Source organism: Gymnodraco acuticeps, unplaced genomic scaffold, assembly GCF_902827175.1.
Source record: "Gymnodraco acuticeps unplaced genomic scaffold, fGymAcu1.1, whole genome shotgun sequence".
Lineage (NCBI taxonomy): Eukaryota > Metazoa > Chordata > Actinopteri > Perciformes > Bathydraconidae > Gymnodraco > Gymnodraco acuticeps.
The window spans coordinates 2307196-2334873 of NW_022990701.1; the positions used below are offsets into that span (position 1 = coordinate 2307196).

The 27678-nt window shown below is 41.2% G+C and overlaps 1 protein-coding gene across 5 annotated transcripts; it reads right to left on the bottom strand.

The window, feature by feature from the left end:
• Positions 1-455: 455 nt before the first annotated feature.
• LOC117556125 (LIM and calponin homology domains-containing protein 1-like) lies at positions 456-27545 on the bottom strand. 5 transcript variants are annotated; one of them, XM_034231355.1, is made up of 31 exons: positions 27108-27545; positions 21050-21120; positions 20868-20937; positions 20663-20769; positions 19541-19571; positions 19331-19441; positions 18347-18474; positions 18073-18143; positions 16210-16411; positions 15781-15975; positions 14733-15041; positions 14294-14563; positions 12477-12737; positions 11353-11706; positions 10926-11237; positions 9426-9740; positions 9236-9274; positions 8290-8419; positions 8002-8159; positions 7195-7837; positions 6479-6829; positions 5355-5454; positions 4908-4933; positions 4604-4717; positions 4236-4328; positions 3350-3548; positions 3135-3234; positions 2802-2876; positions 2583-2691; positions 2351-2453; positions 456-1892 (listed from the first exon to the last, which is right to left on the bottom strand). In XM_034231355.1, the coding sequence occupies exons 1-31, from the start codon at positions 27222-27224 to the stop codon at positions 1867-1869; spliced, it is 5190 nt and encodes a 1729-aa protein (XP_034087246.1). In that variant the 5' UTR covers positions 27225-27545; the 3' UTR covers positions 456-1866. The 5 variants fall into 5 exon arrangements, with proteins under 5 accessions (XP_034087246.1, XP_034087245.1, XP_034087247.1 ...); XM_034231354.1 differs by having other exon boundaries at positions 9426-9743; XM_034231356.1 differs by lacking the exon at positions 4604-4717 and having other exon boundaries at positions 9426-9743.
• Positions 27546-27678: the final 133 nt, after the last annotated feature.

Consider the following 27678-nt stretch of genomic DNA (forward strand, 5'->3'; position numbering starts at 1 on the left):
TATAAAAGAACTGAGCGCTCTCTTCCTCTGAGTGACGAAGACGCTGTCAGCTGTTCAGAGACACACAGAGGAGAGAGGCGTTCAGCTCAGACTCTGGGCAGGCAACACTTGTGATAGAGGCAGATGAGGAGAGATTATAGGGCTTTGTGAAACTGTCATTATACGGGAGATTTATTAACAGGGAAGCAGCAAATCACTTTGTGTCATTGGTTTAGCTCATGGGAGGATATGGAAGAGAACAGCAGGTGACTGGGAGATCCTTTTAAAATGTTTTTTGCTGGTATGGAACTGTGCTCCAAGTCAAAATAGACATCACATTCAAATCTATACATGCATTATTTCATACACACACACACACACACACACACACACACACACACACACACACACACACACACACACACACACACACACACACACACACACACACACACACACACACACACACACACACAACACACACACACACACACACACACACACACACACACACACACACACACACACACACACACACACACACACACACACACACACACACACACACACACAGACAGACAGACAGACAGACAGATAAACACACAATGTGCTGAGACCAAGTGGTCGGTGTGAGTGTGAATCACTCCGGCACATACCCAAACCCTCGCATTCATTACATAAGGCACTGATTCAGATGCAGTCAGTCTATGAGAATAAACAATGGCTAAAACATCCTAAAGGAAAAATATTTAAAAATCCAAAGAACAACAATTATATAATTATTAACATGCATTCTCATTCCTGTAAAATTAATTATAAAGAGAAAAAAGGTTGTAAGTTTGCCAGATTCCCAAAGCAATTAAAAAATATCATGATGATGTACAACATACAAGAGGAAAGTCAAAGTTCAGCTGTTGAGATGATAACGTCAAACTCACACTACTCCATCTGAGCAATACTCACAATAACTTATATAATGTTCTTCTTTCATGCAAAACTGTAAACACAAAACACAAAAAAGAATGAGAAAGTATTATGATGAGTAAGGCATTATAATGGTCAAGCTACTTCAGGTAATCCAGTCACTTGATCAGTGCGGAAGCAGAGTTGATGAATCAGGAATTTGAGACTGTGTAGTGGTTCAGCTTCTAGCATCACATGTGAGCTTATGTTAGCGTCTATAAATGCAGTTTGTGCCTCATTTCTGGTCGAGCACTTGGAGATTTAGAGCAATGAAAAATATATATGAAAGGAAAATTATATTAGAGTTATTTTTACCATCTATTATTTGCTCAATAAATGAATTAGCATGTCTTCTTTTATCCATATAAACGTGCAATGATAACTCACTCACTTGCCGTTTTCATAATTCGATGATGTCATGGCTGGTGGCTTGAAATGTAAAATCACTCCCTATCTTATTCTTACGGAAGCATTGTGATTGGAGATGAAATGAAATAACTTATTCTTTCATATAATTTGTTTTCAAAATATAGTTTATGTGCTTTATGTATTTCTGTGCTGCAAATCTCCCCTTGCTGGCTTTAGGAATGATGGACAAATGTAATGCCATATCTTAACTGTGCTATATATGGATGTGCTTCATGTCTAAATACACCGATTTCTTGATTACATCCATGCTACACATATTAAGTAAAGTGTATACATGTGTTCAGTTATTAATCACACACGCTGTACTGTACTGTATGTGTGAGGTTTTGTAACCCAGTCCATATATCAGTCCAGGTTTTGCTCTGTGACATCCATAAAGCTGTTTGTGCATTTCAGGTATTCCAGAAAGTCCAAAATGAGAGTCAAGGTTCTAAAATTCTTCTCCAGCCAATCAGTGACAGGGATAGTGAGGGGTTCCAGGTCACATCCAGGTCATCATAGTGTGGTGGGCTGACCTCTGCCTGCATAGAAACATCATGGAAAAGTGTTAAAGTCTGCTCTCATACTTTTATAAATATTTTTTAATAACAATTTGTGATATTATTCCCTTTTGGAGCCACTTTGTTAAACATTCCCAAATTGATACCCTCTGACCTCATTTTAAATAGAGTTAGTTTAAATTATTATTATTTGTATAATTAAAAGACTTGACCATTAGTTTTAGAATAGAGAATAAGTGTTAGAGGGCTCACAAATATAAGAAGAGACCTACTGTAAGTTAAGTCAGAAATCAGAAAAAAGATGCATGTTTTCATATGACTTTAGAAAACAGATATGTGACCAAAAGCAGGATCAACTATGTTCCGAATTATGTTTGGTTAAGCAAATAGTTGCTTAAAATGATGTTTCTCAGGGCTAATTAAAGACGATATACCAATGTGTGCCAGTCTATGTGTGTCTTTTTGTTTTTGGGCATCACCTCGAGATGCGATATAGCACTCATGACAGCTCAGCAGTCCGTTACGAATACGGACATCAGTTCCTACAGTGGCGTCACCCAGCTGGCCTTCACACACTGCACACTGAGGGAGAGAAATACACAAAAACAGTTCACTTTTAAAATTCTACAGAAAAGAGAAAGATGTAATCCAGAAATGTGTTCGCACTGTGAAACATTTCTGACTTTTAAAAATGGTAGAATAACTCAGTACCTTAAAACACTGTACATGGAAAAACAGCCCGAGTGTATCGATGATCATGGCGGCTCCTTTGCCCAGCGGTTGAGAACAACCAGAACAGAGTCTCCTCCCACTCACACACCTACACACACACACAGCAGCAGGAAAACAGACATTAATGGATACCATTAAACACTGCAGCTTCATTTCTTTCAGACATGTTGTTGTGTTTAAGTGTTCATGCGTCTTTACCTGGTGGGTGAGGGGGGCTGAGGTGATGTGGGGGGAGGCTGCGGTTTGCTTGTTACAGCATCATGTGATTCAGACCTGTGGTGAAAACAAACAGAAACATAAATAAATACACATTTAAAACATCTGTAATATGTTAAAAATGCATTTCAGGGGTAATATTTATACATTATATCATTTAAATTATTCAGGCCTTTTTAACTAACAAGAGATTTGGGCACATCTTAAATGTGAAATAAGAAACACACAGAAAGGAAACAACAACTTCAAATATATTTAGGATAGTCATGCAGCAAGCATGATTACACAAAAGTGCACAAAAGCATCCTATCGTACCTTTTAACAAACTGTGACTGGTTTAGCTGAGGTTTGCGGTCCAGAGAGGCCGTCTTCCACAGTTCCTGTTTCTTTGAAGGCTCGCCATCACATGGAGAATCTACACAAATAAATCATAAAAATAAACTTCATCAAAGAAACTCTGAGGAACACATGGTTGAAGTTGTTGTACAGGCACACACATGTGGAGTGGACACCTCCTGCATTTTCCTCACCCTGGAAAAAATGCAGCTTGGATTCATGCTGGTCGTCGGTCGCTTCCCTTCTTTGGCCGTTTTGCTGTGGAGGAACGTTTCCTCCTTCTGCCGCGTTGTTTTCTGTCGCTGATGAAGTCGTCCCTGTCCGGACCGGCTGCTGGTTTAACAAGCCGGTGGGACTTAAAGGTGTCACCGTCTCCTCTAGGATCTTTCTCTCCTGAAAGATGTACACAAATAAATATAGACACATCATGTAAGGCAATTTTTTGTAACTTTTCATTGTTTTGTTATATTTAATTGTTACACTTTTCTTTTCTTGCTGTTTTGTGTAGTTTTAGTTCAAGAGAGTACGTAATAGCCGTTGTTCTTTGTGCTGTATAATCGTTGTAACCTAAGAAAATAAACTCACAAACTAAATGATTGCCTGGACAATGGATTTTATCCTGCATGAAATTAGCTAGCTTGTGCCGCAGTGGCAGTAGGGTTTGAGTTAGTTGTTTGTTTTTAGTGTTAGGACACTCTGAAATATTTGATCAACATTTATTTTCCGCTCCATGGTTACAACAGAACCAGCTGCACTTTCTTTCTCTCTGTCCTCTCAACGAGTTAACACACATCACTGCACTGCCCACGTACCTCCGCCTCCTCTCACTCCCTCACAGTGCTCTCTTCTCGTCACTGTTCTAATCCGCTCCAGTTTAATATAACATTATATAACATTTTCACTTTCACTTCAATGCCTTTTGATCAGTTACAATGTCGGAGGCTTTGTAATGCCCTAAATGTTTTTACCATAGTATTGAAAATGGTATCAAGTACCGATACTTTTCAAGGGTTCTGAGCGAGAAATACTAGTATCATAACAACACTAGGAAGGACACACAAAAGCAGTCGGTGATTTTACCTCTTCGTTGTGTTTTCTCTCCTCCTCCTGCACCTCCAGCTGAGCTTTCTCCCACTCCTGCTTCAGCTTCTTCTGTTCTTTCTGGTATTGCTCCTGCAGAAGAAAATTGTGCCTGTTAAATACTGTATGTACAGAATAATAACAACAAATAACATAGAAGTAAACATATAAAGACACACACACACACATCCAGTGCTTTTGCTGTAAATTCATGCCTCTTAATTTGTCTATTTTGTGCATCCACTTCTCTCTCCTACATCCTCGAAGAAGTAAGGAAAGGAAGCAAGGAAAGGAATCGAGGATGTTGAAAGTGAGATATAATTAGAGCTATCAGTGCCATGCACATACACACCATTCCACCAGTGTACCTGAAGGAGGCGCTCCTGCTCCTGTTGCCAACTTTCCAGGCGTTTACGTTCCTCATTGGGGTCCCAGACCCAGTGATTAACACGTTTAGCCAAGTTCAACATGGGGGTCTCAATCTACCCAGACCACCCCGACAATCACGCACACACACATGTATAGGGACCAAAAGGACAGAAAGAGAGGAAAGGTGAGAGGACAAGTCTGACAACAGCGACTACTGGAGACGAAGGGTCAGGACAGGGTCAAATGTAAGAATGAAGGAAGAACAGAAAATAAAAACAGCTGGAGATGCCGAGAGATACTCACAGTCACACTGCTCTCCTCAAGCCCCTCTGTGGAGGAGAACGACACACACAGCAACATTAAGATCAGAATCAGCTCTATAGGCCGAGTATTACACGTAACAAGAGGATAATTATTTAAAAAACTAATATTATATATATATAGATATAGATATAAGAGATACATAATCATAGTCAAACTAAACAAGCATTTATAAACTTCAGCTTGCTTTACACAAAAAATGCATTTGACTGTTATGGATAAATATTCATAGACAAAAACACTACTTATTTAGATAATATAGTCTTTTAAAATATATACGGTATAAACAGTATATATATATATATATATATATATATATATATAGAAAGCCAGTCAAGTCAAGTGTTTCTGTAAATTGTAAATAAATAGAAATAGTGCAAATCAATACGCTTATAGAAATAATACAGATCTATATTATAAAACTGTTACCTGTGACAGTGGGAGAATAATCCTGCATGCTGTAGGATGATGTAGCCGACTGAGACTTGTTCTCCTCCACTGGACTGGATAACCCAGAAGTACCGTTGACCTGAAAGTAAAATGTTCAACCAGTTAATAAAACACTAAAAAGGTGGATCTAAAAGGATTTCTTTCTCCTGTTTTTTTCCATCAAAAATGACAGCTCTGGTATTTGTATTTAGTGCAAATCAAATGTAATGAGCATACTGAAGTCTTTCCTTTGTTATGTGTTTTTAAGGCAGTCGCTGGCTTCAGTTCATGTAAATACAATATTCAAATCAACGTGAGCAGAACTTGCTTTACATAGAACAATCACCACAGAGAGGAGTTTTTCAGTTCAGGCTCATGTTCGCCAACAAGGACTAAACTGCAAACAAACATTATTTGGTGTTTAAAACTAAGGAAGTTGCAACTGGGCGAGTGGTGTTTAGAAATACAATTGTAATTGTTTTATGTCTTTTTTATGATTTATGTCAAAACTGTATGGTTGGGGGACTAAGATTTATTTCCATGAGCACATTACAGTATTCTTCTTCTGTATTTCTGTATCCATGCTCATTACGTGGTAATAAAGTCTGAATGATGTTTCTTTTGGACTCCCCTGTGTGGTTGATTTCAAGTCAGTTGCTAGGCTGCAACCTTTTAATGCAACAAGTAACTTCATTCATAATTGAATTGTCTAACTGTGTGCTTTCATTTTGTCCCCTGGCTTTCATTTTTCACAGCTGTCTCCTGTGTCTCAGGTGTCAAGGCTTTTCATAAACGCCTGAATGCACCTGAATGGAAAATTAATGAAAACAATTCACACCTTTTCCGTTGAGCCATGACACAACTTACGTAGGAAAACAACATAAATATCTCTGCCAGGGAGTGTGTATCTGTCTGTGTGCAGCTTATCTTACATACTACTGGACCCATCAGACTTATAGGTTTTGTTTATATTTATGACTTAATGCCCAAAGGCATCTTGTGGTCGGAATTATTCAAAACATAAAAAACTATATATTTTATTGACTGCTTTATAACTTCGCCTGCTTACCTCTGACTTTCTTAATTGTGTATTAAATTGACGAACATGCTACCTGTGATATTACCTGTCCATTGCTGTGGATGTCTGGGTGATGTGGCTCCGTATGTGTGAGCTCGGTCACAATAATGGTGGTGGTGGTACAGTTTCTGCCTCCAATCAGGGAGCTGATGGCAGAGCCTAAACACGATGTTGGCTTTTCTCTCTGCGGAGAAGGCGTGTGCTCCACCTTCTCGTGATTAGTGGAAATCTTCTCTGAGGGAGCGTCTTTCTCCGTCTGTTTGGAGGGAACTTCTTCCTCCTTCTGCTCTGAGGGAACATCTTTGACCTTTGATGGCGAGTGCAGAGCAGAGGTAGGTGGAGTGGAACACGGTACATCTTCAGTCACCTCTCCATTTACTCGCACCAACCCGTCCATCTGAGGGGGAAACACATAGAGGTCAGGATACAGGAATCACATCATTTTCAGTAACACACATTTATGGATGTTTTTTTTCATGTTTTTAATATATGTCTAATACATAGTTATACTGTTATGAACTACTTCTTTATGTTCAAAGTTTAGGGTTCAGTTAATCTAACCACAAAATTATAGAAGAAAAACAATGCAAAACTAAATAGATGACAGAATATGTGAAATGTCACAGAGTAAGAAGTTAAAATGTTAGCACTTCCCTAAATACAACAGACACCTCCTTTCATTAGTGCATGCAGTCATGCATTGCGCTGGAGCAGTGAAGTATCAGATGATGCTGAGTGCTGCGACTGATATGAAGCTCTCACCTTGACGGGTTTGTGTCCGGACTGTGTGCTCCTGGGCTGGCAGTAGGGTTTGGCTGTCAGCAGGGGGACGGGTCGGGGGGAGACAGGTTGGGGGGAGGGGAGTGTGTATGTGGGCTGTGTGGTGTGAGGCTGCACCTGAGCAATCTGAGGCCGAGCGTGATTGGTATGAGGCTTTGTTTCTTCTGCAGCTGGTGGTTTTTGCGGAGTGGTTGGAGACTCTGTCGGTTTGGCTCGAGGCTCATTTAGTTTAAGGGACTGAGGGGGGACATTTTCTGAGATTGTGACGGGGCTGAGGGGGCTGCCAGGTGACCCGGAGCTGGAGGAGACCGAAACTGACGTGTCTTGTTGAGTTATTTTTGTCTCCATGTCTTCAGGCTCTGTGTGCCTCTGCTCTTTTATCACAGGTTGTTCTGGTTTGTGCGGCGGTTCTGATGTGTCATCAATAGTGGGAGTCAATGTGTTCTCCTTGTCCGCCTGATTATGTTCCTGTTTAGAATTTGAGGTGGATCTGGGCAGTTTTAAGCTGTCCAGTGTTGCGTCACTGATGGTGAAGCGAAGAGCGTAGCGCTGTAAAACCATGGCAGCCTCTTCTGGAGTCCCTGCATTCCTGTAGGCTTCACACAACTCTATCTCTCTGCGCTCCCTAGACAAGAGAAGTAGAGAGACACAAAGCATTTGGTGTCCAGGCAGTGTTTCTGATATGGTTTTGCTATTGTTAGCGTGTTGACAGAGATCTAGGTTTACATTTGTTTATCTCATGTTAAGGGCTACAATCAACACTACAAAGAGTATCAATATCATCCTTACTTCTCCTCTACGATCTCTTTGTAGGTTTTAATGCTTTTCCTCTTGTTACTGTCAATTCCCTCCTCCTTCATCCTTTTCTCCATCCTCTTCCTCTCTTCTTCCTTCTTGATCAGATCCTGTGACGCACAGCGACGCCGATTCTTCCAGCGAGCCAAGTCCTGTCATGAGATCATAGTGTGAAGATTCAGGTTATATTCATGTTCAAATAACATTGATATTATTTAAATAAGATGCACAACCTATTTTCCCTTTTCTTTTGCAATGGACCTCACAAACTCAGTGTCTTACGTTTCTCCAGGGGTCGTCGTCCTCCTGAGAGTTGTTGTACTGCTCGTGCATGCGCTCGTTTCGTGATTGGCTCACCGGCGGTAAGTGTCCCACCTCTTCCTCGTTAAGTATGTCACTCATGCTCACGGTCCTAGATAAAAAAATAATCTTTTATAAATGACTGAATACACTTTAGCATATTAAGTTGGACAAATGTGGCTCTGCAAAACAGAACATATTCAATTAATTAATTAATTGTTAGTGTTGATCACTTACGATTACACAATAAAAATGAAATGTGTTTTAGGTTGACTTTTAAAATCTGTCCAGGGGCTACAGATGGAAAATAGCCTCTTGGCTAACTGGCACATTTACAGAAATGTTCATTAATGTGCACTGTCCCTGTTAAATAAATGAATACATAAAAATAAATAAAAATAATGTAATAAATATAAATACACATTCTAAGATCGAAGTGGAACCATGAGGAAAGAAACATGCCCTCTTTTTCAAAAATGGATAGATGATGTAGACAAAGATAGTCTACAAGATATGAACATGAAGCATAAAGTTAAAACAACCAGTAAAAGTCCACCAAACACAAATATTGCATTATAATTCTCATTTTCTTGATTTATATTAGTTATGTAAGCTGTTTCCACAAACAAATCAATTCAACAAGCAACTGAGCAATCATATCTTACTTCTTTTGACAGGACAAACCCATTTCCTCAACCTTATAGTTGGGTAATATACTTCCAAACTATTCTTTTTTTTTTTTAAACAAAAAGTGTAAAAGAGAATGACATGAAAAGTAAAAAAATGACAATAAAAAGCTGCATGTTAGTAATGATGATACACAAAGATGAGCATAATGTGAGCGTGTTTGGATGTTCCTTTGTAATGAAACGTGCACAGCGTGTCAATATTGTTTTCATGCAGAATCTCGTCACGCAGAAAGACTTACTCAGTGTCCTCAGACATAAAAGCAACTCGCCGGCTCACCCTAAAACAATAACAGAGTAAAGTGAATGAGAGGAAGGAGCAGGTGAGGGAATAGGCAGCAGCATAAACGCTAACGTCAATTCCAACCGGATAAATGGTAGAGGGAAATCTGAGAAGGGGGAGGCATGACGACACAAAAAAGAGCATCTCACATGATGGGAGGCAGATCATCGTCGTCCAGCCAGAATGGTTTCTTTCTTTCGTTCATTTCTGTCTTTCTCTCCTCCACCTTTTCCACCACTCTCTCCTCTACACTTGACTTATCCACTTTACAAGTTAGGGAAGTGGCAGAACTGGACGACGGAGTAGAGAGGGGCTCTGTAGCATCTGTCACAGAGGTTTTAGGGGTCGTCATGTGTCCCTCTTGCCTTCCATCCGCCCCCTGCCTCTCCCTCAGACCGGCACACTTAAGGAGGGTCGAGGCTCTGGAGAGCGAAGCCTGAGGTTCTGCTGCCACGGTAACGATGCTGCTAAAATCCAGTCACAAGGCCAAGGTTACCAGCAAATACATACAACGCATAAATCAAAACTGAATCACGGACAACAGAGGCAGTGTTTGTGTGCTGAAACGTTTAGCCATGTTCCATGTTGCAGGATAAAAGAGAAGGCCTAAAGAGTCACCTCACCCAAATTACAAGTTTGTTTGCAATTACATCTTATGGTATTTACTCGTGCTAGATGTGTGTTCATTCTCAAACATTTTCATATATCTGCCTTCAACACTATACAATTAAGGGTATTATTGCAGGGATACTGTGCAGCGAGGCTGTCATTAATGAATATAAACCACAAACATGGTGATGACCAATCAGAGTCGAGTATTCAACTAAGCCGTGTAATAACATGCGGTATGTGTAAGTGTTTATGTTATATTCTTATTCATACTATTCCTATATTTTAAAATCAAAGGTCCCATTTTTTTTTACACTATTGTTATATATTATAGTAAATATATTTTAACATATTTCTAGTTCTGCGCATTTATTATGTTAGCTATATATTGTCAAATAATGCACATATTTTTCTTATTTATATTTTTCTTATAAAGTATCTTTGTTTATAACTTGATAAGGAGAATCTGTAGGGTAACACAATTTCCCCCCAAAGGATCAATGAAGTTATTTTGTTCTTATTATATGGGTGAACCAACCAGAGTAGCAGCTGTTTTTCGCCCCATTGTGATTCAGCTGTGACTTATACTTTAAATACAGAGACAACAGCCAACCGCTTCATATTCAAGTAGAACAAAACAACCAACGTCATGCCAAACAAAGTCAATGTTAAACCTCAACAGCAAAAAGAAAAAGGCCATATTAGTCCAAACCAAGCACAAACCTCACCAAGCCATATGAGAAAGAGAACTCCAAGAATCCGACCACAACAGCAAATCAAATCCATCATAGATCCTTCATATACAAATACAACAAATTAAGTCAAGAGTCCAGCTGCAGGCCCTCAAACATGCAGGCTTGGAACCAAAACAACAACACTGGATCAGCTGTAAATCCCCCACTGAGTTGTATTAGTGTTCGTACTGCAGGTCATTTAACTTGCAAACATACTCAAACCTTCTCTTCCTGTGAAATATGCTTTGTTAGTTGCCGTAGTTGGCAGTCACCCCAGTCTCTTCATCATTCAAACACATTAAATACCTTTCACTGGCCATCTTCTCAGTGAGTTTAGGTCTGCTGTGCAGAGGCTTCATTGCAGACACAGGGGCGACTTTATATTTCACTGATCCAGGTACCGGCAGGAACTGGTTTTTGGTCTGATTTGTTTTGACTGCACTGGGTTTTACGAATGATCCGGTCCTTCGAGCCATCATATCGTCCTTCTCCAGGTCAGGCAAAGGCTCGTTTTCATCATACTCATCCTCTTCATCATCATATTCTCTGTGAGACGTTGCTCGGATTACAGTCCTGTCAGGTGTTTCCATGGGAACTCTGGGTTGCTGTTGCTCCACTCTATGAGAGAAACTCCTTGAATTGAATAAACATCAAGCTTTCTTTCTGGATGTAAACCACACCAAGCGTGTTAGTGCTCCTCCTCACACTGTTAGACACACAAATCTCAGCCCACCTGGCGTTTACTTTCTCTCTCCTGTCTGCCCTTCTGTTCTGCGGAGCCGCGTCAGTGGTGACCTCGCCTTGAGTGCAGCGCTTGGTACTGGGCAGAGGCAGGAAACGGTTGAACATCGCTGTAGAAGTGCTTTGTTTATGGAAAACTCCTGTCCTCCTTGCCATCATGTCGTCTTTCTGAAGATCTGGGATCCTCTCTTCTTCCTCCTCATCCTCTTCATCCTCCTCTGCTCTTTGCTCATACTGAGCCAGACGTGCATCCATCTCGGCAGGAGTAGGAGGGGTCTCAGGGGTGCAGGGTGGGAGGTCAGTAAAGGCAGGGGTGGTTTGATTGAGGTCAGCTCCATCCACCTGGCTGTGAGAGCATCATATAAAGCTCAAACAGCAACAACAATAATACCCAAACTTGCTACTATGTTAGTGCACAAGTGGTGACCAAGAGTAAAGAAAAGAGAAGGTAAAGAAGAGAAGAATTAAAACTGAAAACCATTCCAAAGAGTGTTTTAGGAGCCGATAGATAAAGGTAAGAAAAACCATGCAAAAGAGATGCAAAACTAAAAGAAAAAGCCCTTTGATCAGAAAAAATACATTATAGAAGTGCACAAATTGTGCATTTGCTATAATTGTTGTCTGAAGCCCGACCATCACTTTTAAACTGATATCAATATTGATATTTGAGAAATTAAGAAACCTGATATAATGGCCAATACATAAACCTACATTTTTGACCCAAAAAAAGGGGGTTTGTTATCTATGTAGTGAAGACACTTTTTAAATACCTCCTAAATCATGTCTTTGATACTTCAAATACAAGTTATTTATTCTATTACTAGTTGTCACAGCAGCATGTACATGCATGTGTAGCTTTGTTACCTACTATTAAAACTACAAGCAAATCAGGACAATGCAGAGAGAGGTGCAGCCACACTACCTACTTTACTAATTCAAAAAAGCCTGAAATGTGAAAGATTATATAAATCAACATCACAAGCAATTATATTAAATCCTTCAATAGATAATATAAAAAGATAGGGACCTATTTTTTTGTCAGTGCAGTCCACACTAATGCAAGAGACTTTGGATTCAAGACACTGTAGCCTAAGTCGTATTTGGCCTCGTCCGTACCTGTGTTCCCGCTCTGAAAGCTGGGAGCCCAGGCCAATAGTAGGCATGGCTACAGTTGCCTTGGAAAGGAGTCGTCTTAGCAACTCCGTCTCTTCCCCTTCACTTGATGCGATTGTGTCTATTGGCTGCTCGATCTCTGTCACGCCCCCAAAGGTCACAACTTTGCAGTGACCCCGTCTAGCCTTTGCTGATCCGCTGAAAGGACTTCCATAATTTTTCTCCAGACAAGCCTGACACACAGCTGGGGCCGGGCTGGCCTCACTGTAGATACAATCTCACACATGAAGGCATACGAGCGCGCACACACACACACACACACACACACACACACACACACACACACACACACACACACACACACACACACACACACACACACACACACACACACACACACACACACACACACACACACACACACACACACCACACACACACACACACACACACACACACACACCACACACACACACACACACACACACACACACACACACACACACACACACACACACACACACACACACACACACACACACACACACACACACACACACACACACACACACACACACACACACACACACACACACACACACCACAACAACCAGGAGAAGAGCAGGGGGGGAATAAAGAGGGCGGAAAATAAATCATGAGCAACCAGAAAGAGAGGATCAGACTGTGGAGACAAAGGAAGCATGAGTTGGAAATGATGAATCAGACAGGAAGTGTGGATGGACAGAAGGGGACAGAGCATGGGCTTGTGTACTTAATGACTTCCACACATACGTACATTCACAACACACACACACCAAGCACACAAGGTATAGTCCCTTTTCCTAGTAACTGCAGCTCTACTGGGAACACAAAAAACTCTTTATCCTATCTAATGACATCAGTGCTGAGAGGGGGGGAAAAAGCCCAAGCAGTGCTCTGAGCCAACAGTTGCCTCTCTTTTGGTCACAGACCAATTCCCAACTCTGTGCACAATGGTGAGGAGAATGAACAAGCAGATGAGAACATGGGGAGCAACTGAGACCAGAAGAGAAAGGAAACTAAGATTTGGTGGAGATTATGGTGCTTACAAAAGTGTACAAGATAAAGACTTTGGGTGTAATATGGGTCTAATAACAGTGTAACATAGGTGAAATACGGGTGTTATAACTCTGTTAAAATATGTATATGTGATTGCCCATTTAAGGGTTAAATATGTCCAAGAAAATAACTAATGAACTTCTATTTACATTATGTACTTTAGTATTTACCTGTTAATGGGTTTTTTGATAACTGAATTAATCATAACAGCTAAGAAATACATCATCAAATGGACTATTTCGATTCACAAAAAGTAATAAACAGGAAGATATCCTACATATAATTAAAAATTAATTTAAAAAATGATTGTTGGGAATTTTGAATAATAAAGGAAGTATTGAAGTAATATATTCACATTTATGAAACCCCTTACTTTGTGTAGATAACATAGATGTTGCTGTTTATCTAGGAATCAAGTTGATCGGCTTTCCAAATAAAGCACCAAATGTAGTAAAGTCATTGTTTGTTGGGGATTTAAGCAATATCCCTTTAAATAACTGGATTGCAACTTCATCTGAAAAGCTCTGTAGTTCAAAGTTACTCTCCTACCTACAGTCCATCTGTTTAAGACTGAAACTGAACCTAGACACACACACACACACACACACACACACACACACACACACTGCACTTAGTCATTATCGCCCACACACTTGACATACAGCAGCATTTAAGTGCTTTGTACTGCATGTGTGCTGAAACAGAGAGAGTGTGTTGGGCACCTGGGTTCAGTCATCTTGAGTCTCTCCCACCTCTGCATGTCTTTTTCACTCATTGGGGCAGAAACAAAGCTCATTGGTCCGTCCCTGTGAGGGAGGGGCTTATTCAGAGCCCGCCTACGAGCCAGGTCATCCTTCTGCTTATTAGGCGTTGCTATGACCTTCCCCTCTTCTCCCTCTTCCTCCCCGTCCTCCTCTTCCTCGTGGTGAGGGGCGGAGTTTAGGAAAGGATTGTCTCGGCGTGTAATGATGTCAGGGACTTTTTCCTTGTCACTGTCCAATCACAGAGCCAATCGCAACACACAGCAAACAAAGTTGAGCACACACACGTCAAACCACGAGTGACCACAGCACGCAAAGAAGGAAAAAGTAGGAAAATGTGTGAGAGTTGGAGAGCAAAGGGAAGAGAAATGGCAGCACACACAAACAAACTTCAGCTAACCTGATCTCCTTCTCCTGCAGTGTTTGCTGCGAGGCTCGTCTAATGCCTTCCCAGCGCTCCCTGTCTTTGCTGCTACATGCAGGTGTTGGGACAAACTGGTGCACCTTGGGAGCAACCGTGCCGCGATGAGCTCGTCTGGATGCTAGATCGTCTTTACGAACATCCGGGACTTTCCGCACCTCGGCCTCCTCTTCCACATCAGAGGAAGAGTCCCAGGCAGATTTCTGAGTGTTCAAAAATTCATTTTCGCAGCGAAGGATGATGCTCGGGGACGGAGATCTCACTTCCTGTTCCTCCATTGTTGGAGGGCTGGTGTGAAAAGGTCATTCATAGGTTATTAAAATATTTTGTTGCATGCTGAGAGCAGAGGTAGCGTCGTGCAAAGTTCCCATTTGACATGCGTCCACAATTAGTGTGATATTGCAAGGTCCCATTGATTAAATCATAGTTCACAGGCAAATGTATCACCTGTCAAACCAACCGAGTAGCAATCCATGCCCATTAAAAGTTATTTTACAATATTAAAGAAAACATTTGCCACCTTATGTGAATGCCCAATCACTGTTGATGGTAAATGTGATTAACTGAAGCAATACAATCCTCAGTGTATGATATATTCATAAGAAACCTGAGATAGACACCTAAGCTAAAGTAAAGTAGTTTCTAGATGTTCATTGCATCCAACTACGTCCTTGACGCATCAAATGACAGCGTTATAATTGAATGCATTTACCATCAACACTGATGTAAACACTAAACACTAAGTAAAAGGTGGCTCAATTTCCCCTTAATAACAGTCAAGAAGACTTGAATCAAGCTCTCACATATAAAACACAGAAACAGTATCGAGCAGTTAGTCAGATCTCGATCCCAAAACGCATTATAAATAAGCCAAATTGCTCAAACCAGATATCTGCACAAACCCAAACCTCCAGTGTGAATAGAGCACCAGAAAAACACACAATTAAAATGACCATCATAACGATCCGTTAGTGAACACGACCAAAACTGTCAAACCACAGCAGCTCTCATGCCGCTCCTCTCTGACCTGCTGTAGCGAACGGCAGCAGGCAGAACTTTAATCCCTGCCTTCTGCAACCTCTGCAGCTTCTTCTGCTCCAACACTTCCTGCGTCACTTTTTCCTCTTCCTGTTTTTCCTCATTTTTCTCGGGTGCCCAAGTGACAGTCTTGGGAGTTCTGTGTTGCGGTCCAGTTCTTGTGGACTGCTCTTGAGAGGCTTGACTGGGGAACGGTGTGTAACGGCAGGGACAGATTAGGGATGATGAAGAGTGTGTGTGTGTGTGTGTGTGTGTGTGTGTGTGTGTGTGTGTGTGTGTGTGTGTGTGTGTGTGTGTGTGTGTGTGTGTGTGTGTGTGTGTGTCTTATGTGATTCTTCAGCTCCTTTTATGTATTTTTCCATTGCAACACTTAATATGCATTATTTGTATCTGAATGCACTAATTTGGTGGTCATTACCTCCGCTGATCTCCTTCCTCTGTATGTGTTTTTCGGCGTGGAGCGGGGATGTAGCAGCTGGTGTTGGTTCGGTTGGGAAGAAACTGGTTAAAGGGAACGAAGCTTCTTGATTCACTGCTGGCCGTCCGTCTGGCCAACATGTCATCCTTCCTCACATCTGGCCTCCTGCTGGGGGCATCAGCATCCGAGTCGCTGCCTCGTCCTGGGCAACAAAGAGCGATGGAGCATGAAAGATTACAAAAAAAGAGTGAATAAGGTTAGAAAATATGTCAGGAAGTACTTTTAATGAGTCCTTACATCATCACCACTGCAGAAGCTTCTCAAGACGTACCAGCCACATTCATAATATCTTATGTGCTAATAGCGATTTTTCCAGTGAAGGGAATTTCTTATGAAATGGGTCATGACAGATTATTTTTAAGTTTCTTTACAGCTTCAAGCAACTTGGACACTGAATCTAAATGAAACCATCATTTTCAGAACCATTCTGTATTGAATAAGACATGAGACTAGCGATAGAGACCATAAACTCATTTAAAAAGTAATAAATCAAGTGAGAAGTAGGATTAGTTTTACATAGACCTCTAAACATTTGGATTTCTATTTACAACTAGTGGAGTCACTCCCTGCTACACAATAGAAAGAAAATGCAGGTTTAGGCACAGCCGCATTGCCTTACATTTCTAGGACTGGAGATAGCCCATTGCTTATAAGAAGTCAGGCTAAAAACAGAAAGCCATCATACAGACTCTCAGACAGATTAGAAAAACCAAGGTTAGTCCAACTTATTTAAAAGAGAATAAGGGATCATTATTATCAACACGTAGAGCATGTCAGGTTTCGGTTTTACCTCTGGACTGTCTGCTTGTTTGGTAACATGTCTGATTTGTCCCCAAATCTCAGCTTTGCTAGGTTACTGAAAAATACGACCTACATTACAGTAAACAATGAACCATTCTCTAAATGCAATGAAATATCACTTCTTTCCTTGGCAACTTTTCACATTCATACATCTATGCAGTATTTCGCAAACACACAAACAGAGAGAATAAGTATATTTATATTCCCTGACTTTCTTTCGTGTTGGGTAATGAATATAACTTGGTAAAGCGACACACTGTCTCTCGGACCTCCTGGGAATGTAGGGATAGGGGTCTATTCCCAGCTCTCAAATAGAGTTTTTCTTGTCACTCTGTTGCATGCATTTCAAAGTGTCAACGTAAAAGACACACAAACACACACCAGGCAGGATGTTGACCTCAGCTTGTGTTTCCCAGGTTCAAATATTTTATGATTGCTACCCAGATCAACAGCTGCTGCATCTGGGGCACACCCACACACACACACACACACACACACACACACACACACACACACACACACACACACACACACACACACACACACACACACACACACACACACACACACAACACACACACACACACACACACACACACACACACACACACACACACACACACACACACACACACACACACACACACACACACACACACACACACACACACACACACACACACACACACACACACACACACACACACACACACACACACACACACACACACACACAGTGTCTGGACGTTCAGCTGTTATTCACAGGTCGCCTGACTGGCCATAACATACCAAGGTTAAAACCCCCACACGTGAGGGGACAGCAGTCGGATTATTTATGGGTGAGTGGGTTTTGTATTCCTGCCTTAAAGGGATGTTGAGAAATATGCTTATTTGCTATTTTTAATAAAGTTACATGAGAAGATCTATATCTACTCTCGTGTTTGTTGAAAAAGACTAGGGCAGACATTCAGAAATATTATATAAAGACATATCAGAACCAACCATCACTGTTGCCTCGATTCACCACATCAGGAGAAGGGCTGTGCTGTGAGCGAGAGCCAATGGAGTCCAGACTGTCAAAAAAGAAAGAAAACTGGTTTAAAAAACACACTATTTCAAACACACATGTGGGTGGTGGAACCAGTTTTAAAGTTTCAAATGTGTGTCTCTAAAATTAGGAAGTAGCTGTATTCAACCTTTCATCAGTTATCTGAAATATCCCCGTGTGTGCGTCTATATATTCTGGTATGTGTGTGTGCTGACGGATGTCTCTCACCTGTCTAGGGAGTTGTCACGAGTGTGTTGTGGTGGAGAAAGAGAGTCACTTCTCTCAGAGTCCCAGCAGTCGTAGCCGCTGTCCCTCACACTGCGCTTCTGTGAACCGTCACCACTTTCATCACTTTCCTAGAAACACAAATAAAAAACACAGAGCATTAAAACAATATATGGAAAGGAGCATGATGTAGTAAGAACAATAATATAAGAAGCTCCCTCAAGAAAATGCCTGGGTTGAGAAAATGATTGCAAAGGAGGCCAAAAGAAAGGAAAACATTTGAAGGGTTGGACAAAGGATCCTAAGTTTTTCCGATGATGATTTTATGATTTGATTTAAGTATTATTTCATTTGGTATGGGAATTGTTAACACAGTTGCAACAAAAAAACAAGCGATTTCCCAATGTCCAGCTTGAAATTGTTATGAAAATTCCAGAGACTGGACACCAACACAACATTTGTTGTAGTGTTTAATGGAACATTTTGTTTTGTTCAAGTTAAAAATAGAGGTTCATAATGTCCGAAAAACAATAGAAAAGTAGGACCGATTTGATTAGGGAAAAAATCTCACACTAATTAGTTGTGTCCTAAAATATAAATGTCTTCTTTAAGTTATTGCTAAGGAAGAGTGTGCTACGTCTAAGCTTTTAAGGAATAACTTATGTATATTAAGATGCTTCATGCAACCCGTCATAGATATTCACGGTATTTTGAATCGACTGCCAGTTTAACCAACAGATCAAATGTGCAGAGACATTCTACTCTCCTTTCTTTTATCCTGTTTATCTGTTCTGTGTCTCCCTGAAATAGGAGGAGGGGCTGTGTTGTTACAAAAACAAAAATGTGTTTGTTTCCTGTTTGGTGTGACTCTGCTGCACCCCAACAAAGACAGGAAACTAAGAAATCCATCCCCCGCACCTCCTCCAAGCCGCTATCTGTGTTTCTCCCGCTCCTCCCCCCTCCCCCCTCTTCACCGTGTTCACTCACCAGCCTCATTTGAGCCAGAAGCCCTTCAAACTCCTTGAGGTTGAGAGTAGGTCCGCTGTAGGAGGCGCAGCCGCTGGCAGCCTTCCCAAGCCAGAACAGGGTGTTCAGCACCTGAGAGATACAGGAGTGTGAAGTATATTCATTACTGCTAAACACACTGATATAGAAGATAAAGCAAGACAAATAAATGAAACGGCAATAATGACTCACATTTTTGAGTTTGCGGTTGCAGTCAGAGTCCCTGATGACAGAGAAGTGTGTTAGTGTCAATCGAAACTATATTAAAAGGATAGTTTGGATTTTGCAGCGGGGTAGAATACGGCTATTATCCAGTCAGTGTGTTATCTACAGTAGAGATGATAATCAGCACGTCCTGTGTTTCAGGCTTAGATGTTAAGCTGCTGGTGACCTGGGCATCAGCTAAACATATGTTCAAGATAACAGAGCCTTTTGAACACACCATTTTTTGTCTACCCTTGCATTGATCGGTACGTTTTTTATTTTTTTTACTTAGGTTATTTCAGATTCACCCAAATCACAAAACAGCTAAAACCAGGTTTTTGACCTCCATTAAAGGTCTCCTATTATACTGTTTTTCATCAATATATTATAGGTCTCAGATATATATAAAACATGTCTCGCAAGTGTTTGCCTCAAAATACCAAACAGATCATGCATTGCAGCATCCCATAATCCCCTCTGTTTCAGCCCTGTTTCAAAAGTGCTGATTCTCTGTCTGTTACTAGATGAAAATAAGGAGCCACTCCCCACGGCCCTCAGAGATATTTGGTTAAAAAGAACACAATGGTGCTCAAGGAGGAGATTCAGGTGATAAGGGGGGGGGGGGGGGGGGGGTTACCTTGGTTGGTGATTGGCTAATGGTTACACAAGCCAATAGTTATGACATCATAAAGTGGCCAAAATCTGATCGGCTCATTTTCAGACAGGTTTTTATATAAATGGATCAGGACAAAAAGAGAGCGAATCATTTTTCCTGAAACATTCAGAATCTCTTTACACCGAGGGGACACATGTTTATTTATAAAAGACATGAAAAAGTGGATTTTGCATAATAGATGACCTTTAAGGAAAGAATCGGTACGTAGGTGGAAGAGGTATAAGGAATGTAACGTAACAGTTAAGGCTTTTTCAATAAATCAATGCTACAAATCTTTCTCCATTGGCGACTGAAATCCTGCACACACAAAATATACACTTTTGGGATCCACTTATTATAAATAAGTCCATCATACAACCTCATTTCAAACAATCCAAACTATCCCTTTCAAATGGACAATAAAGAAAGGCACACAAACACACATAGCTATTTACTTGAGGTTAGCTCGTACGGAAGTGTCCTGCAAGTCCCCGGGGTCGAACAGCTGGGCGCCCCTCAGGCCCAACTCCTCACAGCCCCGCAGGAAGACAGACAGGTTGTCCTGTAAGACAGAGAGCAGGGGACCACAGTCAGAGTTTATCACTTTGACGAACAGGCCGGCTCACAGTGTTGATGTCACACTGGAGAGTGTCCTCTTACCAGGCCAGCGATGGGGGTGGGCAGTCTGTTGATCTTCTTGACCAGCCCTGGTTTGATCTCACTCAGCAGCCTGACAGAGGAGGAGGGGAGAAGCAGAGATTTATTGAGTTTTAGGAGGAGTTCATGTATGTTGTTGCTGCTTCAGACATCAAAACTGAGTGGGGGGGATGTCAGAAGCTTACTCGCATAACAGGATGCCGTTCTCCAGTCCACTGCGGAAGTCCTTTTCTCCAAAGCTCTTCCCCGTTACAGCCTGGGGGGCAAAGGAAGACACAGATGTAAAGGAGGTGGACTAAAAATATGGCTGCAACTACCTAATAGTTTTAGTGATGATTCCTTCTTTATTAGTTATTTTTTGATAATCAAGTTATTATTTATTATAGGACATTTTAATTACAAGTTCCTAGAGCCGAGGACGATGTCCTGAACAAACCAAAATCAGAGGATATTTAGTTTATGATTCATTGTTCTGTCTGAAAGTATCTTTTTGTTGTTATAATCTATTGATTATCAAGTAAAGAAGTGCATAAGGTCTGTTGAATAGTGCCTCATTGTGTCGCTGACAGAGGAACCTGCTGCTGCCCAGTTCACCCTTCCCCCAACATGTTTTGCTTCAGTAGAAAGCAAATGAGAGTGACACACTGCTCTGTGTCCTCATTTCATTTTCCTGATTTAGGTGCACGCAGTCGTAGTCTGAGCGAACCATAACCTCAATCCTCTAACCTGAACTCCAGTTTGACGTCTTTCCTGCTCAGGCCGGAGAGGAGGAGTGAGATATTACCAGTCCACACACTGCTTTCTGGAGCTGTTGTGTAACCAGCAGCCAAAAATCAGAGAGGTTCGACTCTTTAGACTTCTAATCCAGATTAGCACAGATTATAGTTAGCACCGAAACTGCTAACTGCAGCCATACATTCTCTCTATGTCTCCACTGCTCATATACAGTATACTGTATACTATAATTTACTGTACATCCTCTAACAAACAACACACGCTGAGTAAATGGGTCTATTTTTGTCTGCAACTGACAACAATAAATAATATTTTGAATTATTAAGAGAATTAGTCTTTGATGTTTTTTTTCTGTTTTGTTTGTCCTTTATTTCAGGTGATATTTAGAAAATCATTTGTATTTATTTTTGTGAAGTTAGAATGCACGTGTACCAAACATATGACAGGAAAACACCCACACACACACTGAAAAAAGCCTATTGTTCTATAAGTGAAGACCAGATGTTTCCCATTGGCATCATTTTATTTTTCTTGTCTATCATCACACACACACACACACACACACACACACACACACACACACACACACACACACACACACACACACACACACACACACACACACACACACACACACACACACACACACACACACACACACACACACACACACACACACACACACACACACACACACACACACACTGTTTATCGAGGTTAGACTCTAGATCTTGAAACATTTACAGCATGGTCATGCATAATTTACTGCCCAAGGAAAGTACTCTATTGAGGGAGAGCAGGATGACTGTTTGGTGTGTGTGTGTGTGTGTGTGTGTGTGTGTGTGTGTGTGTGTGTGTGTGTGTGTGTGTGTGTGTGTGTGTGTGTGTGTGTGTGTGTGTGTGATAAAGGCCACAGACAGTTTGTAAGGGGTGGAGGTGGATAACGATTGGTTATGTATAAAATGCTGAAACTGAAGTGCAAAAGATAGACACAGTGGCTGATGTGCGCTTACATGTTTTGGATTAAATTGGGATGAAAATATATAAGCAGAGGACAACAGATTGGCATGAGAGAGTGACGTGTGATAAGTGAGCATTCATGACTGCTCCAAAAACCATTTCAAAGGCCTTCAGGGTATTTCAACAGTAATTCGACCCTCGCTCCCTGTCAGCCTCCATGGAGGATTGCTCTGCTCAGTCTGGGTGAATGGCAGCAGCAGCAGCTACCATGTAAACTGTGTGTGAGGAAGAGGGGAAGCAGAACCAGGCCAAAGTACACGTTTCTTGTATTTTAACAACTGTAAAAAAAAATTGAAGGAATGAGAGGCTACAAATTAGAGCACAGGAGCAGAAAAATGTGCAGTAAATTAAGTTAGATGTGATATTTTTAATACGCACATCACATGCTGTGTTGTATTACAGCTCAGGAAAGCCATGATTATAGGCTCCGACTAAAAGTTATACAAATAATAAGAGGCCATGCTGCTGCACTGACAGTTTGATGTTCATATATATCATGGGACAACCAGTCCATGTCCTGAATCGACCCCAAGTTCGCTCATGTATTATCATTGAAATCTGAGAGGTAAGCTACTGTTTTCAGAAGAATCAATTACAGTACTTATTTTATCCACCAAACACAAAGGGAAATTCCTTTTAAGTGAATTTGATTAACAAGATGGATTACGCCAGAGTTAGCTAGATAGCTACATTTCATTAGCAGTCCCTGCGGGAAAAGCCATAGAACAATTATGGCATCAAATATTACAATTCAATGCTTGTGACTCAAATGTAAAGTTGATGTATGGGATGCACATTGTTAACCCAAGCTTAACTGCCCATGTGCTCCCAGTAAAGCCACTTCATGTATAGGGTTAGTCCCAGTTGATGCACAAAGAGCTGAGAGGCTGCTGTTTCAATGTGTGGTGCTGCAGAAGCATTAACCTCGGTATGTCATAATGTGCTGTAGGCATCCTGCAGACTAATGGACTATCGTAACACACAGAAAAAAGAGAAAAACACAAAAAGAAAAACTGAAAGAGAAATCCCTAAAGATTAAGTCATAATCCAGATTGAAGATGAGTTTAATCTGGAGAAAATAACCAGTGATTGGACACTAGAAACCACCAGATAATGAATCAACATGAGGAACCAAAGTACTTCCTCTCAGCACACTTACTGTACTATATCACAGTAAAATGAATTTGTGGTAAAAGTACACTAAAATGTTTAGTTACATGTGATATATAGGAGCTATCATAACGTAACCATGGCATGTTATTTTGTATTTTTAAATCAATGATAATATACAAAATGGGGCAAAATAAGATAGTGACCTTTAATATAAACATATGTCACTCTGCGCATATAAATTAAGTCAAATGTAATTTGTAATTGAATCTTTATTTAACTTCTGAGATAAGTACAAAATACACTTAAGTGCAAAAAGTAGGTATGTTATTTCCCCCACTAGGAGTCTGTTTTCATGTACATTTCAGTGTCCTTTGCATCCTAAATGAAGTAAAGTTAAGCGTAACACTTTTTTAAATACAACACGACCTGAAGTAATGCTAATGAAATCTGCACCATGCCAAGATGTGTAGTTTTATCCGTGGGAAACTGCAAGTATTTTGGCAACATAAAAACTTCAAAAATCACTGAGGCATGAAAGACATCTGTGCGAGCAGTAAGTCTATCCCATCATTATTCCACATTTCTTTCACTACAGCATTAATGCATGGAAAATCCCATGAATTCTCTCTCTCCTCTCTCGAGCAGAGAGAGAAGAGAGAGAGAGAGAAGGATAAATGAAAGAGAGAAAGAGAGAGAGAGAAGAAGATAGAGATGAGGGAGAGAGAGACGATCAGCAGTTAGCGAGCGAGATAGATAGGAGAGATATGAGAGATGCGAGAGAGCAGTAGAGAGAGATATATAGGATATATATATCTATGATATATGATCTCGATCTATCGCATCTATAGAGCGCTATCTCTCTCTCGATCGCTCCTATATCTAGCTATCTATCATCTCTCTATCTCTCTCTCCTCTCTCTCTATCTCTCTCTCTCTCTCTCTCTCTCTCTCTCTCTCTCTCTCTCTCTCTCTCACACACACACACACACACTCAGCTGGCTGTCTGCAACCATTGGAGATAATCTGCCTCGGACAGAGACAGCTGTGGCATCTGGCACACACACACAAATATATTCTTTGGTCTATCTATTCCCCTGTGTGACTGACCTCACCGGCTATGTACTGTATACTGGTGACAGCAGAGGCTAACTGCTGTCACCAAAGTTTACGTTATGTTTCCTCTAAGCATGTCCAACTCTAACCTGCTCAATCAACGACACATCCACCAGGTTTAAGCACAGTCGATGGTGTGCATCAGCTTTGAGACAGTCTAATCCTGCCTTGTCTCGTCTATAAACAGATAGAAAGGTCTTGTCTGTACCCGTGTCATTTCCTGCTCTGGTCATGTGGTGATAGATTGCCTACTGCTCCCCCTGGAAACAGTGACACCTGAGAGGCCGCATGTTATGTTCCCATAGTGACCAGTGTCACCCAACCGGGGCGTGTCTGAGGAGTGTGTGAGCTGTATCATGCATAGCTGATTGACATTTGTGTGTGTGAATACACTTTGCATACTCTTAGAGAGAGGCACACAAACTGAAAATGCAGCATGGAGCGTAGGGTGGCGTGTTTAACCCTGAATCATCCACACCTGTGAAAGCGCATAAATACACCACTATAAATAGAGTTGGCCTGACCGGACTTTAAATAACTGGAGAATTAGGAGGCAGCAGGACGACAAAGCAAGAGGAATACACTACAGGAGAGAATAAGACCTAGAGCAACTTTTGACCTAGACTACTAGCATTGATTCTTTTTAAATGCAGACCAAAATGTGCTTATTGTCCCCTTCCTGGTAAAAAAACCTGTTAATAACATTTGTTTAGTGATCCAAAAGACCACAACGCTTTGACTGGGAGCAAGATGAACTTCATTTAAGAGGGATGTCATGTTAGAGGTCAATTGTAATTCTGATTGACTAGGAATGCCCCCCAAAAATACAGACTACCAATTATATTATTCTTATGCTTTAAACTAAATGTTTTTAAAACCAAGGCCTTTTTATAATTTAATTATTAGATATTTCTTTTAAATCACATAAATATTAGTTTTATCAATAAAAACATTTTTTTCCTTTTATATCTAAATAAGTCTCTTTTTAATTTGCTCTAAATCATGGATTTTGAAAACGTTTAAGGTTATAGGAAAGCACTTTATGTTTTTGCGATGTTTGGAAAACGTTATCCTTCAAACTGGAATATATAAGAAATGTTTTGTTATCCTTTTTTTATAAATAGGGTGGGGCACAAGTATGACTTGAAAATCAGATATGTCCCAACTCAAACATCATTTATTGAAGGGGTAACTTTGCAAGTTTACATTTAAATTATCGATCAGCCGTTGTTCTCCACAAGCAGAAGAGCTCAACATTTAATCCGAAATGTCCTCTGCAAACAAATTGTTGTTAAATAATCAATCCTAAATCTGTTTCATAAGTGTTTGTTATTTTCAGTTATGAATATTTTCACCTTTCTACTTCTTTGACAATGGAAAGAATCATTCTATCTTTATCTATTTTACAACAATTCTAACTCTGTGTCAAGGTGTTTGCAGTCTTGCATTAATTACAATTCAGATTTTAATATAACGATCCATCTCACTCTCTGCAATCTACCACAGCTTGTATGGATGGAGTGGGAGTCCTGTGAAAACACATCTACCGTGTGAAGCTGAAGCCAAAACTCAGTTTAGAGCTTTAGAGCTCATTTTTGTTGTACTTCCAGGCTTTATTACCCAAAGCTGAGATGCTAGTTGGCAGGTAGCTGTAGCCTGAAGCAGGGACAGCAGAAAATAGGTCATCATAACTCAGCTCCACAGGGCAAAATCATGATTCACCGCTCTGGCTCGCAGAGAGAGACGTTTTTATCCAAGCAGATGATGGTGGTGGAAGAAGCGATGCAACAAACCCCGAATAATAATCTAATTCGATGGGATCAACGCTACAGCATCTCGTGCGTAAATGCTGGCCCGGTTTTATCACTATGGCAACCGGAATCCGCTCTCACCCGGAGAAAGGGGGCGTTACACCACCGAGCAAGTAAAAACATCAAAACAAACAGTAGGCCTACATAATGGCTACTTTATAAGATTTCATTTTACTTTTCAGTTTTTTTCTAGCTTAATCTCCCCTGTTTAAGCCCCCACGTTACTGGTGTGTGTGTTAAATAACGCCAGGACACAGACATGTTACAACTTTTACGTTTGTCCACACATGCAGAGCCGTTGTCCCACACGGTAACCCGACACTGCATCGTCCCCACAACAGGTGACGGTGCACCGGTGATCTATGTATTTATATCCCCCAGTAATGGACGTGTCTGTCCCGCGGTGCTGTAGCAGCAGGCCCGTGAGCCTCCCGGAGCGTCTCTTCACTCACCTCTATCCATTGCTGAGCCTCCAGACAGGCTGGTTCGGGATGGGGCTGAGCCGACGCCTCCGGCTCGTCCTGCGGTGAAGCATCCGGGACTTCTCGACCTGCCGTGGGGCTAGCCATCTCCTGGCTGTCCGTTAAACGAGCACCGGAGAGTGTATCGGACGCTGGTGATATGGGGACAAGATGTGTTGGTGCTCCCCCCCTGCTCTGTCAGTCTGTTATTCCCCTCCTCGCTTTCAAACATCGACCGACCCGCAACTTCACGCACAGTCAGCGCGTTGCGTAGCTCTCTCGTGCAAACCGCGAGTCCTGCTCCAATTGAACAGAGATGGAGAGAAAAGCTTCTTGCGACCCCGACACTGCAACACGAACCAGGCGCTAAAAATAATGATTCCTGTAGGCGACGCTGCGCGAGGCCGCTGCCGCGCATTTCAGAAGGGACGTGCACGCGCAGACAGGAATCTATGCGGGGGAAGTCGAGAGATATAGAAAGAGATAGAGGGGAGAGGGAGACTGAAAAAAATGTCCCGTTATTTCTCCTGCGTCAGCTGCAATGGACAGTTTCAGGAGATTT

Bases quoted from the DNA above. Each gene is read 5' to 3' on its own strand.
- LOC117556125 (XM_034231354.1), bottom strand. From the start codon at position 27,224: ATGGCTAGCCCCACGGCAGGTCGAGAAGTCCCGGATGCTTCACCGCAG. The intron at 9,744-10,925 runs GTATTTAATGTG...ACTGGATTTTAG, and splicing joins GAGAAGATGGCCAGTGAAAG to CAGCATCGTTACCGTGGCAG. The intron at 9,275-9,425 runs GTGAGATGCTCT...TTATTGTTTTAG, and splicing joins GATGATCTGCCTCCCATCAT to GGTGAGCCGGCGAGTTGCTT.